At 44.3% G+C, this 20732-nt stretch overlaps 1 protein-coding gene across 3 annotated transcripts in view; it reads left to right on the forward strand.

Annotated features, from left to right (window-relative positions):
- Window positions 1-20732, forward strand: part of acsl6 (acyl-CoA synthetase long chain family member 6) — a 105709-nt gene that overhangs the window by 60320 nt on the left and 24657 nt on the right. For all 3 annotated transcript variants that reach the window (XM_083777003.1, XM_083777001.1, XM_083777002.1), the window contains exons 2-5: window positions 7833-8053; window positions 12991-13105; window positions 16059-16123; window positions 16508-16609. In XM_083777003.1, the coding sequence (XP_083633129.1) occupies window positions 7850-8053; window positions 12991-13105; window positions 16059-16123; window positions 16508-16609 (486 nt within the window). In that variant the 5' untranslated portion in view covers window positions 7833-7849. The remainder of the gene's footprint in view (window positions 1-7832; window positions 8054-12990; window positions 13106-16058; window positions 16124-16507; window positions 16610-20732) is intronic.

The raw sequence follows: 20732 nt of genomic DNA on the forward strand, positions 1-20732 counted from the left end.
TTTTTTAGATCAGCTATTTCTGAGGGGCGCTATGCCCAGCTTTTCGTGTTTGTGTAAATACAAACATTGAAGACAAAAGTGATGTAGGCTCTGACCTGACGAGTCCTGTTCAACCTTTGCTGCATATCTCTCCCCTTCTCTCTCTCCCTTTCCTGTCCGTCTTCACTGTAACCATCAATAAAAGCACAGAAGCCAAAAACAAATCTTAAAAACACCCGTATGAAATGAGGGGCACTCGTATCAGTACATCATCATACATCATCTCATGTGGTTGGTTAGCCGATTTGCTCGTCTACATAATATGACGTATATTTTCCCTTCATTGTCAATGGCATTTAATGTTTGCGTTGCCTCTGATGTCTTCTTTTATCTAGAGCTTGTAGATCTGCTGTTTTATACTGATAATTTCAGTTGTTTATGATGCAGCCAGGGAGAGAAGCATGGAGGCATAGGCGGCGGGTGCGTTTTACCTTTGGGTAGGCTATAGAATTGCGTTGGGGGGGGGATTCTCGCGGCCGAGCGGAGTGAGGCCGCCGCCGCGGATTTATTTATTTATTTATTTATTTCCCAGATGGTCTAAAAATGAGTTATTTAGCATACTTTTACCAATGAATTAGCCTATACACAGACAACGACTTTTGGAAGTCTTTTTCTCAAGTCTCGAGTCAGACAGTGTAGATTACCCGGCGGTGTTGGCGTGTTGCTGCCCCTCCGGGAGTCGCGGCTCATGGCTCTCCACAGACGGCACAGAGACAGCAGTCACTCCGCTGAACGTGTCAGTGTTGCTGCAGTGGTGTGAACTGTGAACTGTGAACCGTGCGGGCACTGGCGCTGCTGAGTTCTGACACCTTCTATAATGCTGCGCACATATATTATATATATAAAAAAAATACCCAGCATAATTTTTGGGAAGGCTAAGCCTTCCCTAGCCTTACGCACCCGCCGCCTATGCATGGAGGCCTACCTGTAGTAGACTGCATGTAATATGACCCGTTGTTTCGGGGCCCTAAATTAGCTATGGCCACCCTGACCCTTGGCAGAAGCACTGTCCAGTGCTGACTGACCGGAGCAAGCCCAGTGAATACTGCTTGCACCGTCTCCCATGCTTTCTTCTCTACTATAGGAGTTATACTTAGAAAGATCTTTCATAAGAGCTATCGTTTATTGCTCACAGGAACATAGTGTGCGGAGCTTTGGATGACAGAAGGAAGTGGTAATCCTCACGCCTTCCTCTCTGTATCCAGACTCCACTCACACCCTGTCCACACCTTTATCGACTCATCACGAGGCTGAGGGGTCAGAAACATGCACTGTTGATATGATGTAATAATATATTGCTGACCACCTAGAATATCCCTGCTTATCATTGGTTATTCTCAGGTAACATTGCCTTATTTAGCGGAGGACTGGGTATAAGTCTGGGCGAAATACTCAGGTCTATTCAGCTAATATTGCAACCTCCATGGACGCTTAAATGCTTTTAATAAACCTTGCTAAATGGTTAATTGTTAATGTCTATTGTCATCTTATATTATTCCACATCACCTCAAATTTACGTCATATTTGATGGATATATGACCTAATTTCTCCTTTCATTGTCAATGTCAAATATGAGACGTGTGGGGACAAAAGCTGTATAAAGGAGGGGCTGGCGCCCCTCAAAAACAGAAAAGTGAAGACGCAAATTGTGATTGGCCGGTGTGATTGGGTGGGAGATGTGCCATAGGTTATCGCATAATGATTGTGCCACTGGGGACATCACACCTGTTGTACATAAGTGGCTGGTAGAGAGATGTCAGACATTACGTGATACTTGATAGATAGAATACTAATATGTTTGTGGGGCGCTAGCCCCTCCTATGCCCAGCTTTCTGTGTTTGTGTGAACACAAACATTGAAGATAAAAGTGAAAATGGAAAAGTAAGGACGCACATTGTAATTGGCCAGAATGAGATGATGTATGATGATAAGAGCACCCCTCACTAAACACGGGTGTGATTTTTGCTATTTTATAGGACTTCTTATACAGGGCTTAAGTCCTCTGCTTTGTTGTATGACAAATGTTGTATGTGAAAGATGTGTTGAGAGCTTGCGGATGGCATTTTCACTGCGCAATGCAATAAGCGTATCTGGCGATGGCTGCTGGGAAGGCACATCCTCCAGCTATGTATCTGTTGTACCCGTTGTCAAAGTACTTAGTGCAGTTGTGAGCTTGTAGATCAGCTATGTTCGACAAGGACATTAGTGTAGTGTTTACGGTTAAGGGGCCTAATATTAGTAGTAGGGGGGGCCCTGGGGGACCCCGGTCAATAATGTGTTTATAGGGTTTAAGTGGTTAACATGCATTTAGTACACAAAGTGCTTACACACACACACAGCCGATTATTTAAAGCATTTGAGTGCACACACGCGTGACACACTCAAAGATACACATGCAGAATAACCGAACAACACAGCCTGTTTGGAATCAATGAAGGGGTTTCAATAATCACCAAAAAGCAGTTTTATACTAGCTCAACATTGTTGAACTTTGACCCCTCTTGGCAGCCATTTAGCTTATAGTTTTTTTTTCGTAAGCCAACCAAGCCAACCAAGCCATCCAAAAGTCAAATTAACTACATACCAGAAAACTAGCACTGCCCACAACCCGGGGAAAGCAGGTGTTTGACGCCTTGACATGCGTTGATTGCAACATCTTTGATGAAAATGTGTACGGACACGTACAGGCAGACACCTGCCAAGGCCAAATACCTGCATCAATGTTCACCAAAGTTAAACTCCACATGAGGCAGGTGGTGCGAATTTGCTTTGCCACCAGAAGCTCCTCTCCCCTCCACTTGCATAGAATGTTAGTGAACGGGAGGCAAATATTAAAATTGTGTATGTGTGACCATTATGCTGGATCTGGTCTCCGCGCTTTACTCACACACATCACACGAGAGAGCTGTTATAAAAGGACTTATGGGGATGTAACTGAAACATACTTGCACCCTGATGTTAAAATAGGGGCTTAAACTGTCTGAGTTGCTCCAGTACATCCTTTTCTCCTGTAACCTGTCCTGCCTCTGAGATAGCCTGGCTAATAAGCCAGACTCAAATCACCGTCGGCAGGCAAATTTCTTTGCCAACGGCTTATTTGGTCTGAGATGCACCAGACTGGCCTGCCATAGGCTAGAGGTAGAGTGGTGGTTCAGGAGGTAGAGTGGTCGACTGTTTGTCTAGGAACTGCAGGTTCCCTGTTCCATACTTCCATTCCATTCCCAGCTTTTCCTGGCTCTGTGTCGAAGTGTCCTTGAGCAAGACACCTAACCTGCTCATGATAAGCACCTTGCAATGGTTTCCTCCATCGTCTGTGTGAATGTGTGTGTGATAGGCCTGTCAAAATGATTACAAAATCGTCTAATCTTGAAACAAAACAATTGTGATTGTCTAATCTTGAGACAATCACAATTGTTTTGCATAATCGTTTCCATTTCGAAAAATGTCCACACCTTTTCAAATATAAAAAAATCAGCTGATCTGCAAGCTTACAACGTCACTTTGTGGCACGTTGTAAGCTTGCAGATCAGCTTTTTTTCCCCGCTATTCTTACTACTTTTAAAGTTTAGAATTTAGTATGTCAGCATTTCTTTGTATCTTCAGTAAGTGATTGTGCAACCTTGGATTGCAAAGCCTAAAAGGCCAAACAGAACATTTATTGTTATTTGTATGTTCCAATCAATGTTCAATGTCAAATTCACAATTAAATCGTTACTCGCAATTATTTTGTATGACAATTAATTGTCAACTTAAATGTTGTAATGGTGACGGTCTAGTGTGTGAATGTAGCAGCTTTGGACTTTGGTCTTTGGATAAAGACGCAGAGCTATTAGCCATTCAGATCCATTCACTACAAAATAGTGAATGGATAAAGTTGACCTTGACCTGTAAGAGGCACAGCCTGAAAGAACCATATGCTTTTCTGGACATAGAGGGGCGGAACAAACTAACGCTGGAAACCGACGTGTCGCAGTGCGATCCGAGTGAGAAACATACACAAAGCATACATTTATAACGAAGGCAGACAGCAATTTATCTTTGGCCACTGATTGTGTGTTGTTCGTGCTGTGCAGGTTGTGTGGGCGCTCATGATGTCTCTTTGGCCACTGATCGTGTGTTGTTCGTGCTGGGTACATTTCCCTTGTTTGATGCAACACAGAAAAGGGCTCTTTTACACTTTCACTTTCAACACGAAGCGAGAGACTGCTGCTTGTAGGAAAGGCAAGGCCCGCTGCGATTTGCCCATTAGTCGCACACCCACCAAAACGCAGAGGTTATGTCAGTGACATATCACGGCCAGAATGCACAGGCGTGCACAGGCATGAACTGTGCACAAAGCTTTTTGCATTGTGGGCGTGGAATTCTCTCAAATGTAATAATAGATGCATGTATCTGTGTGCGTGCATGTGTGCATGATCTGAATATGGAAGTCAGTGGATTGTCCATAGGGCATCTAGGCCCCCTCAGGTCATCTGGGGTTGGCCTACTTGTTGTCCCCAGAGTTGCAACAAAACACGGTATGCGCCATGGGATGAGGAGAGTGTGGAAATCAGACATTGGAGAAGACCTCAAGAGGCGGCTGTTCATAGCTACAGTGCAGTCAGTACTGCTGTATGGGGTTGAGACATGGACCCTCACAGTGGAGTCAGTACTGCTGTATGGGGCTGAGACATGGACCCTCACAGTGGAGTCAGTACTGCTGTATGGGGCTGAGACATGGACCCTCACAGTGGAGTCAGTACTGCTGTATGGGGCCGAGACATGGACCCTCACAGTGGAGTCAGTACTGCTGTATGGGGCTGAGACTTCTGTTGTCAATGCTGCCACTGTACAATTTACAATTTACAATTTAGGCATTTAGCAGACGCTCTTAATCCAGAGCGACTTACATTAAGCAAGAACAAAAAGCATCATACATCACATAAAATCACATAAAAAGCATTTATCATGAAACATGCGTAAGCTAAGAACGTAACAGTGGAATATCTATATAATGAAACTATACATATAAACTATACATATATACTATACTATGCTATACATATGTACTATGACGTGCTATGGCTACATACAATGCAATTATAGTGCTGTCTACATAACATGCTATAACTCTGTATCAAATGCTATCTAGTCTACAGAAATGCTATCTAAGGGGTTAGGGTAAGTGCTATGGGCCATGATGGAGTCTGAAAAGGTGGGTTTTCAGACTACGGCGGAAGATTGGGAGTGATGCTGCAGTTCTGACTGCAATGGGAAGTGTACTGTATGTTGTATGTGGTTTGTTTGCTCCCAGCACCACATGTAACTTTCTCTAAAGATTGTTTCCCCCTGGGGAGGGTGGGGATTGTTCTAGAATATAGATCATGTAGGCCTACAGTGTAGAGGAAATTATGTAATTATTATGCATATTTATAATAATTATTAAAATAATAATAAATTAATAATTTACATTTGGGGGATATAACAATAATAAATAAAACGGTTCTAGACATTCTAATGGTCACAAAAATATATATATTACAGGCATTTTACTTACTTTTATTAGGGTTAAAGGTCAAAGTTAAAGGTCAATAGGTTAATAGGTTAAACCAGAGATTTTGAAGTTGTGTGAATTTCTGAAAATATCATGACCAATGGCATTGCAAGGCTAAACAATGAACATCAATGACAGAAAAATAATATATTATATTAATTCAGTAATTAATAAAAAATAAAAATGTTCTAGGTATACATAAAGAAAACACAGCACCACTGTGTTTTGAGGCACAATGTTGTTATTGCTGTGCCCAGACACTGATAACATTGTAATACAGAAAATACTGGGTTGGTAACTCGTTACTCCTCCCAGTGTGAATTCAACCCTGAGGGTTTAAAAATAGACCCCCATTTGGGTGATTAAGCTAGCGGTATGAACGTCTCTCCCACAGCTATTAGGGCACAGGTTTGATTCCTCTGTCCATCATGTGTTCAGTATGTTCTACTGTTAACCACTATGCTGACACAGCAAAGCGCGGCCATTCCCTGTCCCCTGTATGATGACACAGCAAAACGTGGCCATTCCCTGTCCCCTGTATGATGACACAGCAAAGCGTGGCCATTCCCTGTCCCCTGTATGATGACACAGCAAAACGTGGCCATTCCCTGTCCCCTGTATGATGACACAGCAAAACGCGGCCATTCCCTGTCCCCTGTATGATGACACAGCAAAACGTGGCCATTCCCTGTCCCCTGTATGATGACACAGCAAAACGTGGCCATTCCCTGTCCCCTGTATGATGACACAGCAAAACGTGGCCATTCCCTGTCCCCTGTATGATGACACAGCAAAACGTGGCCATTCCCTGTCCCCTGTATGATGACACAGCAAAACGTGCAGCCATTCCCTGTCCCCTGTATGATGACACAGCAAAACGTGGCCATTCCCTGTCCCCTGTATGATGACACAGCAAAGAGCTGCCATTCCCTGTCCCCTGTATGATGACACAGCAAAACGTGCAGCCATTCCCTGTCCCCTGTATGATGACACAGCAAAGCGCTGCCATTCCCTGTCCCCTGTATGATGACACAGCAAAACGTGCAGCCATTCCCTGTCCCCTGTATGATGACACAGCAGAACGTGCAGCCATTCCCTGTCCCCTCTATGATGACACAGCAGAACAGGATGAGACCGTTCCGTAGCAGGCAGCCATAGCTGAATGGGTAGGGAGGCCGTCTTGGAATCAAGCGGTTCCCGGGTTCGTCCCCCTAGCCAGGCCCGTGTCCCCGAGCAAAACACGTAACCCCGAGCCCTCTCCAGCGAGAAAGTCTGCTGGGGTCACCTCGTATAGGCAAGGTTCCCACATGGAAATGGAGATGTCCTGTGTGTGTGTGTGTGTGTGTGTGTGTGTGTGTGTGTGTGTGTGTGTGTGTGTGTGTGTGTGTGTCCGCGCGCGCGCGTGCGCAGTATCAGTTCCCTAACTGACATTACCAGACATTGACGGGATGCTGTTCATTTCTCATTCGGGTTACTGGAATTGAGCCTAAAAAGGCAGAGGAATCAGAAGGTATGATGACACCCATTTTCTTGTTTTGATGCGGCAAAAACATGGTGATGTGGTTCTGCTATTGTGTGACCACACAATTCTGAAATACAAAATTCAAAATTGTACTTAAGTACAGTACTTGAGTAAATGTACATTACATTTACACCACTTTTTTGCGGCCAAATCACAGTCCAGTGAAACTACAACAGGGAATTGACACACATCGGTGGCTGGAATTATGAGCAATCTATAGCAATAGTAGTACTTTCATTTCATGGTATAGAGCGAAGTTATTTCGAGAGAGAGACAGACAGACAAAGAGAGAGAGAGAGAGAGAGAGAAGCACTAAGCAGGTACAGTAGTTTTGATATAGTCATTGCTGCAGTATGCAGAATTCTGCATGCCTGCTGGGAACTGCATGCCTCACGGGTCGTGCCAGTGACCACCAGCATGCACAACATGGACATTTTAGAACCACCACACACAGACACAGACAACCACTGTCTGACTTCTCTCCTACATACCCCTCCGAGCTCTCATCTCCGGTAGCCTGCACAGATCTGACTCAAGGTGAGGAGGGCCACATCCACAAATGAGAGCTCACAGGCAGACAGGAGAAGTGCAGATCACTCTGTGGTGGTGGTGGTGTCCATATCTGCTTCTTCTTCTTTCGGCTAATTCCCATCAGGTGTCGCCACAGCGACTTCTGTACGACCATTTTGGCAGTGCTTCAGTTAAAAACACCACTGCTCTTCTCCCTCGTTCTTCCAGAGTTGAGTTCCACACTGATGGAGAAGATGCAGGCCCCGGAGATGCTGAGTGGCCTGAGGATACCAGAGCTTGACGAGTTCAGCCAGTTCTTCCGCTCCCTGCCCACGTCCACGCTGGTGGGCATCGGCGCGCTGGCCGCCGTGCTGGCCTACTGGCTGGCCACGCGGCCCCGCCCCATCAAGCCCCCGTGCGACCTGCTCCACCAGTCTGAGGAGCTGCCCGTAAGTGACAATGGAGAATGTACTGCGAGGACTGCATGCATGTAATGTAATAATTATAATAATACTGAAAAATAGAAATGAAAAGAATAATAGTCGATAGAGAATAGGGAATAGTACAGGTTAACCCATTTAGATCTGCCACCATGGGTTCTCAAACTATTTCATGTCAAGGACCCCAGGAATTTTCTGTATTTGGCTATGGACCCCATTCTAAGCGTAGCCCTTATGCCCAATTGCCCATGTCGCCGCAGTGCAGAGCCAATACAATAATAATACAATATAATAATAATTTAACTATTCAAAAATGGTTTTGCTAAATTGTAAAAAAAAAAAAAAGGCAAGGAAGTTTAGGGATAAGGGGTTCAGCAGGTATGAAAATGGAGCCCCTGGGGTACAAACACTTTAGCGGCATTGAGATTTAGTAGCCAGTTATATGTTGTTTTGTTTTGGGGGTTTATAGTCAATCAACAGAGCATACAATGTAGGGACACACCTCAACTGCATGGCATGCAGGTCTGGTTTGGTTTGGTTAGCAGTCACACCACAAACCAGCCAAACGAAGGTGTGTGAAACCTTTTTCAACCTTTTCGGTAGCGTGCCTGGATTTGACATTTTTTAAAGCCTGTTGACAGTAGCTACAGTAATTGACGGACCAGTAATAGCAACCTGACCTAGTTTGTGTACAAAACCGCACGCACGCATGCACGTACACACACACACACACACACACACACACACACACACACACATGCACTCACGCGCGCGCACGCGCGCACACACACACACACACACACACACACACACACACACACACACACACACACACACAGCAAGGACTCACATCTGCTTTGTGTGTCATGGTTCTTTTTTTTTTCTCGCAGCTAAAATGGTCCACATGTTTCAAATAATGCCCTGAATCCGTTTATTAATGCTATGAACTGTTGGTCCATCTACAATACATTTTAACAATCCAGCATTTCCAAAAATTGAATGTATGTGCCAGTTCTGGTGAGTTGTGTGTATTGCCATGGGTGATGAGTAGGCATGTAACGATATATCGTATATCGATATTAATCCTGACGATATGAATCGATTTAATAAAATCTTTTTTTAGGGGGGTAGTGAATTATGGTGTGTGTGTGATGTGAAATGTGAGCTTTAATCATATTCCATCATATTCAAGTGCTTTTGGAGAGAAATGAGACTGAGTCACTTTCAGTAGTAGAGCACTGTAGAGGGGAGCTGTTTGTCTGTGACTGTGCCCAGGTGATGGTCGTTGATGCTCATTAATACATCAAGGAAAGCAATTATGTTTCTGCACTGTCAAAAGTAATGCTACTTCTTTTGTAATGTAGTTAAATAAAAAATCGTATCGTGAACCTCATATCATGATACGAATCGTATCGTGATTTGGGTGAATCGTTACATGCCTATGAGTTATGTGTGTTGCCATGGCTGATGAGTTGTGTGTGTTGCCATGGCTGATGAGTTGTGTGTGTTGCTTGCTTCTTCATTTTAATCATTCCATCGCCAACACATTTGTCAAGATACTGTTTTCATTGATGGACCGATACAATGGAACCGCGGCAGTGTCGTTGATCTAATCGAAAATCAGCAAAGGTGTACTACAGCTGCACCTGCCACCTGTGTGACTAGCGTAATGTAGTTGCGCACAGGCCGAAAATAGACGATTTACAATCTCACGTGTCACGTTGCAATGCATTGTGTGGCCTTGCACCATGTTCTGCCACAGCTCAACTGCCATGCTAACCAAACCAACTCCCAACCACCGTGGTTTGGTTGGGAGTAGTGCGCCATTCCAACTACGTGACTTCGGCGTGCGGTTAGGGTTAGGTTAGGGTTAGAGACAATGCCAGTGTGTAACCAGCTTGGTTTGTCCCTAAATTGTATGCTCTTAAGAAGCCTTTCGCAAAACGTGGCCCATGGGGCAGAACCCTATATCTCTTGTTTCTGCTGCATGAGGCAGCCTGATGTAGGCGAAGTGTCATCCCCCAGCCATGATGTACAAATACATCCCCTGGACATGATGCTATATGTCACAGGGACATACCCCATGTGCCAAGCATTGAGACACTGGGTGCCATTTTACAGTCTTTGGTACAGTATGTTGAAAGTCTGACCTCCCAATCTCAGGGCAGACAATCTAACCACAAAGTCACTAAGCTGCCATTCTCTGTGCATTGATTATAAACCCCACAGAACAAACCAAGCAATGAAGTGCCTAAACATGCAGTGTCCAATGGTTACCAACAAAATAAAAAATATAATCAAAATGCACTCGTGCGGCGCAGTGATAAAGTGCCTGCCCGGCACCACCACAGAGGTTGTGGGTTCAAATCCACCGTGGTACAGTACATCCGGCTTTGTCGCGCGTCTCCACGAACACAATTGTCACATGTTCAGGGAAGGGAAGCCGGGCAGGGGAGGGTGATAATTGTCACTGCACGTATTCCTACTGTCTGAGTGTTACTTCCTACCTGTCAGCACAGAGTGTTGGGTGGGAGGAGTAGGACGAAGGCTCTACTGTATGTCCTCCTGGTGGGTGAGTCAGTAGGATACGACAGCAGTGACAACCCAGAGATGTGTGTGCGAGGCTTAACTAGTAAATCGAGGCGAAATGGGGGTAAAAAACTAAAGTATTCATATTGTTGGGCAATTCACTTTATTTTTTTTTCCTCCTTTTTTTCCTAGTGTTATCTCTATTTTCCTGGAAATAAAATCCTAGACCCTGTTGAGTCAGCGAGCCTAACACCTTATGCTTTCTAGAGATTGGGGGCTTTCCAAAACTGAATAACTACCACTCATATAAAAAGAACACTGGCTTTCTAGGTCAACCATGTTCTAATGAAGATACATGCAGATTTTTTATTTCTTTTTCCAGTGTACTGTACAAATTTAGCCACTTCATCAATGACGTAACTAATGTTTATAGAGATGGTGCCCTTTTCATTTGATCATGGTTAGGTGTGCTGTCATGCTGATTTGAGCTCATTCTAAATTTACTATGAACTAACAGTTCAGTTTGACTAGTCAGTTTCTTTAGTCAGAACCTGGTATAATACAGGTTTTAACCACTGGTATCCCTATTCTGGCATTCCTAAAATCTTCCCTATATATGTACAGGTCTACAAAAAGGGGGCCTGGGAGTTACTACAGGGGGGAACACCCCATTTTTTGCCATTCCCCCCCTTTCAATCTATTGAATACACATTAATACAACAAATAGCGATGACATCTTAGATAGCAGATATACAATATATACACAAAAGATATACAAAAATAGCAGATGTACAAGGTTCAAGGTTGTCTTTATTAGTCTCCCCTAGGATAAATTTGTCTTGGAGATTACAGCCACAGCTGCATACATATAACATTATACACATTCAGAGAAAGAAAAAGAAAAACATCATGAAACACGCCAACATACAAAAACACAGATATTGCACACATTCCCATGGTAATGTGTAGCTCTGGTCCATAGCTCTAATGCCGTTGCATTTAGAGCTATGTTACCGATGACTTCCGGGGCTCGCATAAATGCAGACCAGCCTCTCGTCTTTAGCGTAAATATAAAGAAAATGTTTTTTTTTAAAGTTTTTGCTACTCACCAATACAATGGCGTGTTGTGTCATTAGAAAGCCTACTTTCCTTAATGGAAGCACTCTGAGCACTCCCCCCACCACACACTGGAGGAAAAATATTCTCTATGAAGGTTTTCTCTTGGCAATATCGGTAGAGGGCGCAGTGGAGTAACTAAAAGTATTTTGGTTTTCCTCTCCTGAAAAAATATACCCACCCTGAAAAAAGCTATTTTTTTCCACTTCCAAATCTACGCACAACATGTCCCCTTAGGAGCTCCGTACATTAAGGTCTGTAATTTCACGAAGGTTTGAAGTCGGTTCAAGGTTGTACTTTATTGTTACATCTTGTGTACAGGTAGGCCTACATAAGAGCAAAACTTATGTTTGTTTGGCTTCCTTCAGGGTCGTTCCCATTATGCACATGCACATGACCATATATGGGCAATTCTCTTTTGCTCATTCAATTCTCAATTGCTGGATATAGACAAACACAATGTTGGAGCGACTAGCATCGCTGAAAGAATGTTGAATCATTTTGAATAATGACGAAAAAGCTTGAGAACCATGCCAGTGATTTAGAAGGCATTCGTAGACATCGGCCTCAGGTCTTATTTCTTAAAAGAGGCTGTCCCGCTGGGAGGAGGGGCCAGGGGGCAGGCCAAGGACCAGATGGGGGGGGGGGGGTGGGGGGATGCTGGCCTTCCAACTCCTCAGGATGCCTCAGTAGGAAGTAGTCACTGTCACCCCCCCAGAAAGGGAAGTCTGGTTGCGAACGCAGTGAGCCACTTACTATGACAGCAGGGGCTGAGTGTCTGTGTGTGTGTCACGCGTGTGTGTGTGTCACGCTGTTACACCACCGGCCCGCCACCAGAGGGCGCAGCTGTGGCACGCACGCACGCACGCACACACACACACACACAGGGCGCAGCTGTAGCACACACACACACAACCACACACACACGAGCTGCGTTCGCTTCACGCGTTTGCGCGTCTTACTTGTACCTATATAGCTGCTGGAACTGTTCCAACCGCAACCTGCTGGCTCTGGATGAGCGGAAGAAGATGGATGGATGGATGTAGTGGGGGTCCCAGCTTTGTCTCTCTTTGAGCTAAGGGGGTCCTCGTGTACTTGGTCCACTCCTTTTTTCCTCCTCTACACCAACTCTCTGCTGAAAACAGCTGATCTCTACGTGTTGTGACTCGTGAACTTTTTAGCGGAATGTTTGCCAATGACATTCCCAGAATGAGGATGCCTGGCTTCAAGTGTTTAACAGAGACTATTATGCAAAGTAACCTCACTCTCTCCCTGTCTGTCTGTCTGTCTGTCTCCATCAGCATGAGGGTGGGGGTCGTAGGTCAATGATGGGCGATAGCTCCAAGCTGCTGGCTCACTACCATGACGATGCAAAAACCATGTATGAGGTGTTTCAGAGAGGCCTGCACATATCTGGTGAGTAGGACTGCACACACACACACACACACACACACACACACACACACACACTCACGTGTGCACAAAACCGTTTACATCACATATAATACCAGTAAGACGCCTGAGGGCGAGAAGTGCGCACGCATCCGCCTCGTTGACGGCAGACTGCTGGCGAGCGCTGGCACTTTGGCAGATCAGCATGGAATATTAAGGAGCATGTCTTGAGTGTACAGGGTTTGATGAGGTCAGATCAACAGTCACAGTATATGGAGATCTGTTGAGAACTCTAGTTTTCGACGGCTGCCGGGTGCCGGCTGCACTGATAACTTTGGGACAGGCCCGTCTAGAGTTTGAAATTTGAATGGACAGGTATAAGTCAAAAGGGAGAGATCGAAGAGGAAAGATGGATGGGGAAGGATCAACATATATATATTTTGTCAATTATTTGGGGGCTCACTTGCAATATCCTCACAGCCCACGAGTGGGCCTCGGTGCACAGGTTGAGAAACGCTGGTCTACACAACCATAGACATATAAACGTAGACGCCTCTTCCGGCTCTGGGGGGCGTGTCAAAATTGAAGGCACAATTTTCCAGAGATTTCTTGCAAAGCATGAGTGTCAAGCTTCCGCGTGCGTAACATAAGTCCCGGAAAAGACGCACTGTGATTGGCCAGTAGTCACTTGAGTGACAGTGAGAGACATGGAGGAGTCACATGAGTCACATCAGCGTGCCTTCAGCACTCCCCTATGGCACTTCCGCTTCACTTCCTGCCAATGAACTGCAGCGGCCTATCTATCTATTTTTTCTATCTATGTTTAAATTAACATTATTTACATTATGTACAATTGTCAACAATCAGTATGTCTATTCAAAATTACATGACGTGAACAAGTAAGCCAGATACACAATGCATAGCAGCATAACCAATATGATCTATGGGGGGGTGGGGGAGGGTGGAGAGTTGTGTCTTCCGACTGCGGCGGAATTAGCAGTGAGTCTGCAGTCCTGACCGAAGGGGGGAGGGGTCATTCGGATAAACAGCTTGGGAGAGTCTAGGTCGTCGGAGCGTAGGAAGGGAAACCATATAGGCGTCCTGTGTTAGCAGGAGGATGCGATGCAGAGATATCTAGGTGTGTGGGAGGTTCAAGGCTGTGAGCAATATTGGAAGAAACCTTATAGACGCAGGAAAGAGCTAGGAGTGAAAGCTTAACCCATTATGGAATGTATCTGTGTCACCATAGGTTTGAACCACTTTAACCATCATTTCTAACATTAGCTATTGAAAAATAGCACATCTACAAGCTCACCGAGTGCCACGCTATATGAGCTTGTAGATCTGCTATATTAGAAAAATCGTGAAAATGTGGAACAACATATTTTCAGATGGGGGTCGGCGGCCGTTTACATATAATCTTTGGGGTCCTTGCCATGAAATAGTTTGAGAACCACTGCTATAGAAACAGAAAACTTTTTAGAAGCTGGTGACAGGTCTCAATGGGTGTACACAGAGTTGCGTGCACACAGGATTCAGCAGGTAGACAAAGACTGCGTATACAAGGGGGTTTCACACACTCTAATAGACAGACATAACTAACGCTAAACTAGTATACCTACCGCATGTGGCTTACTCGTTTCCAGAAATCACACAGGCTGGGCCAGGCTATATACTTTAAACCTGAAACACAACCTTCACATCGTCACTGTCCAATGTCCAAAACCATTACTTTTCAGGAAATGGAAAAGGGAACCTTGTTGTTTAATACTTTTAATTAGGAAATCCAACAGATAGACTCAAAGGGGAATACCACCCACTTTCAACAATATTATGTAATTTATATACTGTACCATTGGGCTGATATGGGGGGGGTCATGTGATCAGTAAAAATTTACAATTTCGGCCTGTGACCCACCCTTTAGGCAGCCTGCATGTTTCAGCCATGCTGAAACGGCATGGCTCAAAAATCAACTAAGACTTGTTCGAGCCTTTTCAACCAATTCAGTTATACATGTGAGAATATATATTCATATGCCATATGCCAACCTCTAAGATTTAATCGCAGAGAGATTATATTTAACATAACATAACAGGCTTACATACACTTATAACACCAGGCTTAACATTCATTGACTGGCATTAACAGACTAAAGGTGTCCTTACACTAGCCGATTTTTTTCCAATCTGATAGCACAACACATTACAGGATAATCGGTTATTTTATCAGATTATTTTATACAGCACACACTACACAAGTTTAAAATATCAAACATTCTTGATGTTGATCAAGCCGATCCCGATCACGCTGTGAGCGGCCCCGAGCAGATCGGCGGGATTACTATTGGATCTTTTATACACTCACACTAGACGATAATTTATGCCCGAGAATCGCTCCCGATTGAGTCGGGCACCCCCCGAGCGTCAAAGTTATTGGCTAGTGTACGGCCACAGACAAAGTCTTAAAAGAGCAGATATAATATGCACACGGGAGGTGATTACAAAATAATGAGAAAGGCCTAGGGCAGACAGGAACATACCGTAGAACTAAGAAAACTAGTCCAGGCAACAATACATAGAAATACAGTTAGCTTTAGCCTTCCGATTCACAAGTGTGCTTGCCAGTTCTCTAGTTGCATTTCCATAGCATTACTGCTGTCGAGACACATACAAAAATAAAAAGACAGAGCCATCAGGCCCTGACATTACATTAGGTACATTTTTCAAAGATTTCAATTAAAAACAAATAGAACGACAACAGAGGGACATACATACAGTATCTACGCAATGGAGTGGCTGCACCACTCAATAAATGCCTATAATGACATTGACATGCTCTAAGTAGAGATGCCAGGATTAATATGGTTAAGTGATTGTAACAGTTGACCACCAAATGTTCTACATCTCGGTTCTCACGTCTGTGTTTTTTTCTGTCCCTCCTCGCTAACTCCTTTACTTGCATGTATGCAATCAACAGGTGATGGTCCTTGTCTAGGCTCTCGGCTACCCAACCAGCCTTACAAATGGATTTCCTACAAAGAGGTTAGTTGGAAAAGTTTGACGATGCCATGGTCTATAATTATGACAGACTTATGCAAGCACAGTTACATTGGTGACAATAATAGAACCGTAAACAATATGGTCTAATATGACAGACTTATGCAAGCACAATTTCATGGCATTATTTTGAGCAAGCACATTGCTAGCTGTAGAGCCAATGTTCTAGTAATATCCGCCACACTAATTTCCAGCGGCATGACATTGATAGATTAACGTTGTTCTTTTCTCCTGCCCTGACTGGCAGCAACCAAGCATTGGTTGTCATGAAACATGAGGGGTTGGGGTTACACTCCCCACAACTTGTCCCCCATTGTTTGTCAAACTAGAGGTACAAACATCACATCTTCTCACACTCCTGTTTTGTAGGTCACAGGCCGGGCGGAGTACCTGGGCTCCGGCCTTCTACACCAGGGCTGTCTGCCCAACCCCAGTCAGTTCATAGGGGTCTTCTCTCAGAACAGGCCAGAGGTAACTTTGTGTGTGTGTGAGTGTAAATGGTAAATGGTAAATGGTGCATTTATATAGCGCCTTTATCCAAGGCGCTTTACATAGATTGTGCATTACATTCACCCATTCACACACACATTCATACACCGATGGCAGCGGAAACCATGCAAGGCACCAACTAGTGTGAGTGTGCGTGTGCGTGCGTGTGCGTGTGCGTGCGTGTGTGCGTCGGACTGCATGTGTGCGTGCATGCATGCCTGTGTGCATCTGTCTGAATCTGACTAATCTATACTTAACAAAAACGTGTATTTTCAACTGAAATGATACAATATAATATAACACCAGTGGGCTTCTTATCAATGGAAGAAGACATGACAATGAATTTACATAGAAACACATTTACATAGAAACACATTTTAACACCATCTAAACAACGTCTCCAAACAGAAAGGGGAGGGGGTGCACTGCCCACAATATCATCCGTAACCCTCATGGTTTGGTTAATACATATAAACTTAGCACAATGGAACACCAAAACACATTCCCGTGGCAAACAACAACTTGATTAAATGACTATAAAACAATAACCAAAAACATATGTGCACCCCGAAGCATGCTGGGAAGTCCATCCCCTGTCCAATGCCCACCCCACAATGTTGTAATATTATTGTTCTCACGTCCCCAAATATAGTACAGTGGATGTGGAGGATAACACACAAAACTAGACAAAGTGCCAATCGGCACAGGTCTCCACCAGGGCAGGTCAGGTTGTGGCCTCATGGTGGCGCTATAACAGGCTGTTGAGGAAGATTTGGGCCGGAGGTTCGTGTTGGAGGGATGCAGGTACAATGTTTTTCCATGTGTGCATACATAAGTTGTATACAGATCGATGCATTTATAGCTAAAAACAGGAATTGGCCTGTTATAGCGCCACCGTGAGGCTGATTTTGAGGAATAAATTGTGGCATGTCGTCCTCGGCCTAGTGAAAATGTGCGTGTATAATTTAACGGAAATTGCACACTGTGTTTGTGATTTGTGGGCTTTTTTCGAAATGGACGAATCGTGTGAGCTTTGGAAGCCAATCTTAGCCAATCAGATGGGAAATGGTGCCGCTCCGTGTTGATCACATGACTATGGAGATAGTGTATAGCGATTTGCGTGAAATTTGGAGAAAATCTGAAGGAGTAATAATAGAAAATGTGTTTTACATATGTCGGCCTCCTGGTGGCGCTATAAAGAGCAGATGTGAAAAATTCCAGGCAAAGGTTTTTCCTTGGCCTCTAGGGAGTTGGCATACAAAGTTATCCACAGATCCGTGCAGTTAGAGGTAAAAACACTTTCCGGCCAGTTATAGCGCCACCTTGAGGCTGAGTTGAAATTGTTCATGTGGCATTTCTTCCTCGGCCTAGTGGGAATGTGGGTGCACAATTTCACGGAAATCACGCGATGTGTTCATGATTTGCAGCATTTTGTTTGAAACTGAGCACTCCTGTGAAATTTGGAAGCCAATCTTAACCAATCAGGATGGAGTCTGAGAAATGTGAAAGACCGGTTTCATTGAATGGCTCTAGAGAGACTGTGTACCAATTTGCGTGATGTTTGGACAAAATCTGTAGGTGTACTGTGCAAAAACTTGTTTTGCACAAAGCGGCCTCCTGGTGGCGCTATAACAGGCCGTTCTGGAAAGTTTGGGGCAGAGGTTCATCGTTGGCATCCAGGGAGTGTGTGTGCAAAATTTGGCATCGACCGGGTTAACGGTGGCCGAGATTAGCTGCTCACGGACGGACACACACACACACACACACACACACGGACGGACGGACGGACGGACACACGGACGGACGGAGTGCAAAACATACTCTCCCCACATGCCTTCGGCCTGGTGGAGACAATGAACTGGGGATAAATGAGTGCAACTTACAGACTAATGACGAATTTGAAAGTTTAAATAGTAAAAAATAGGAGAGAAACAGGAAAATTCACCCTCACACACAGTGCATGGCTATTGTGCTATTGTGCTCTCTATGCACACACACACACACACACACACACACGGTACTGTACAGTACAGTACAGTACACTACAGTATGTTACAGTACAGTATGGTAAAGTACAGTACAGTACAGTAACGTGCGGTACGGCATGGTACAGTATGATACCATAAAGTATGGTACAGTACAGTATGATGCCGTACAGTACAGTGCAGTACAGTATGGTACAGTACAGTACAGTACGGTACAGTATGGTACAGTATGATACCATACAGTAAGGTACAGTACGGTACAGTATGGTACCATGCAGTACGGTACAGTACGGTACAGTATGGTACAGTACGGTACAGTACAGTACAGTACAGTATGGTACAGTATGATGCCCTACAGTGCCGTACAGTATTATACAGTATGGTACAGTACATCACAAAGGTATAGCCAAATATATGCTGAAATGCAAAACCAGTCTAATTTTGGTGGCCATCTTGAAATATCACCGCCATATTGGATTTTTGGATGGCTCGGTTTAAAAAGTTAAAGAGTTGACCAAAGGAATGTAATACAGACAGCATTTTTTCCCCAATGAAATTGGCTGACAGCTTGTCTCGTCTCGTCATAATAATAGGTTCATAATAATTACTAAAATTAATTAACTTATAATTATATCGGTCGGCCTCATGGTGGCGCTATAACAGCCCACTTTACGTTTTGGCTTATAACTCTTGAACCATATCATGTGTACAGTTGCAAGTTGGTCATCTCCGTCAACTTTTTTCAAGATTCTATAACCTGGACGTGGCAGAGCTTTCTATGACTCACATAGTCCTGGGTGTCGCCTCTAGACGAGGCAGGTCACGTACATAGACTTTTAGGTTCGGGTAACTTATGTGAGTTGACCCTGGTACCTAGGGCATAGGGCATACCCCGGAGCATTTAGGTGGACCAGGACTGTCAGCTCAGTTAGCCTTTGGAGCATATAAGGGCAAGAGGGCACGTACTGTGTCATGGCGCAAAAGGCCCATTCATAGTCGAATGAAACTGTGTGCCTGTGGCACCCAGGGGTCCCTGGAAGGGCCTCTGCTGTGTTTATATGCTGGTAGAATCTAAAGCAGCAGCATCAAATATTTGCAAGAAAAACTAAATAGGTCAAAATGGGCAGATTGTTTTACAGCCCAAAACACGCCTTCATTGAGTTGAGTGACAGCTGACATGACAAGCCTCTGTTACGGCACTCCATTAGGACCCCATAGAACCAATGGGGTAGAACACTCCTTATATTAGGACCCCAGAGAACCAATGGGGTAGAACACTCCTTATATTAGGACCCCAGAGAACCAATGGGGTAGAACACTCCTTATATTAGGACCCCAGAGAACCAATGGGGTAGAACACTCCTTATATTAGGACCCCAGAGAACCAATGGGGTAGAACACTCCTTATATTAGGACCCCAGAGAACCAATGGGGTAGAACACTCCTTATATTAGGACCCCAGAGAACCAATGGCGTAGAACACTCCTTATATTAGGACCCCAGAGAACCAATGGGGTAGAACACTCCTTATATTAGGACCCCAGAGAACCAATGGGGTAGAACACTCCTTATATTAGGACCCCAGAGAACCAATGGGGAAGAACAAACGTTCCGTCCTCACTGCATGTTACACTTTGCTAGTGCAATTAATTCACAGTATAAAATGTAAACCTTCATAAAACTAAATTATTAAATAATTAAACAGACTCTTAGGTTAGGTTTAGGTGTGCTTCCCCGTGGGAGGTTAGGGTGTGGGTTTGAGATGGTTAACATCGGTAGACTGTTGACAACTTGATTTGTGAGTTCTCTTGGCACAGTGCCATGGGTGTGTACGCATAACAAAACCATGATGCTTCTATGCAATGATTGGTATGAAAAACATCATTGAAGCTGAGAAATGTCGGCTATGTGGTTGACACGCACTGTGAGAAGATGAGTTCAGATATGTACCAGTGCCACTGTCTGCTATTTTGTTTAAAGCTGCATTACACCTCAAGCAGACTGAAATTATGAACCCTTTTGGGTGTTATTTTGTCCATAAAGTGATGCTATTCTTGTGTGATCCTCAATATGGGATTTGATATATCCAGACTAAAATTATTAATATTGCCGCCACCACC

The sequence above is a fragment of the Protomyctophum parallelum genome (genome assembly GCF_964188405.1).
Source record: "Protomyctophum parallelum genome assembly, chromosome: 1".
Classification (NCBI taxonomy): domain Eukaryota; kingdom Metazoa; phylum Chordata; class Actinopteri; order Myctophiformes; family Myctophidae; genus Protomyctophum; species Protomyctophum parallelum.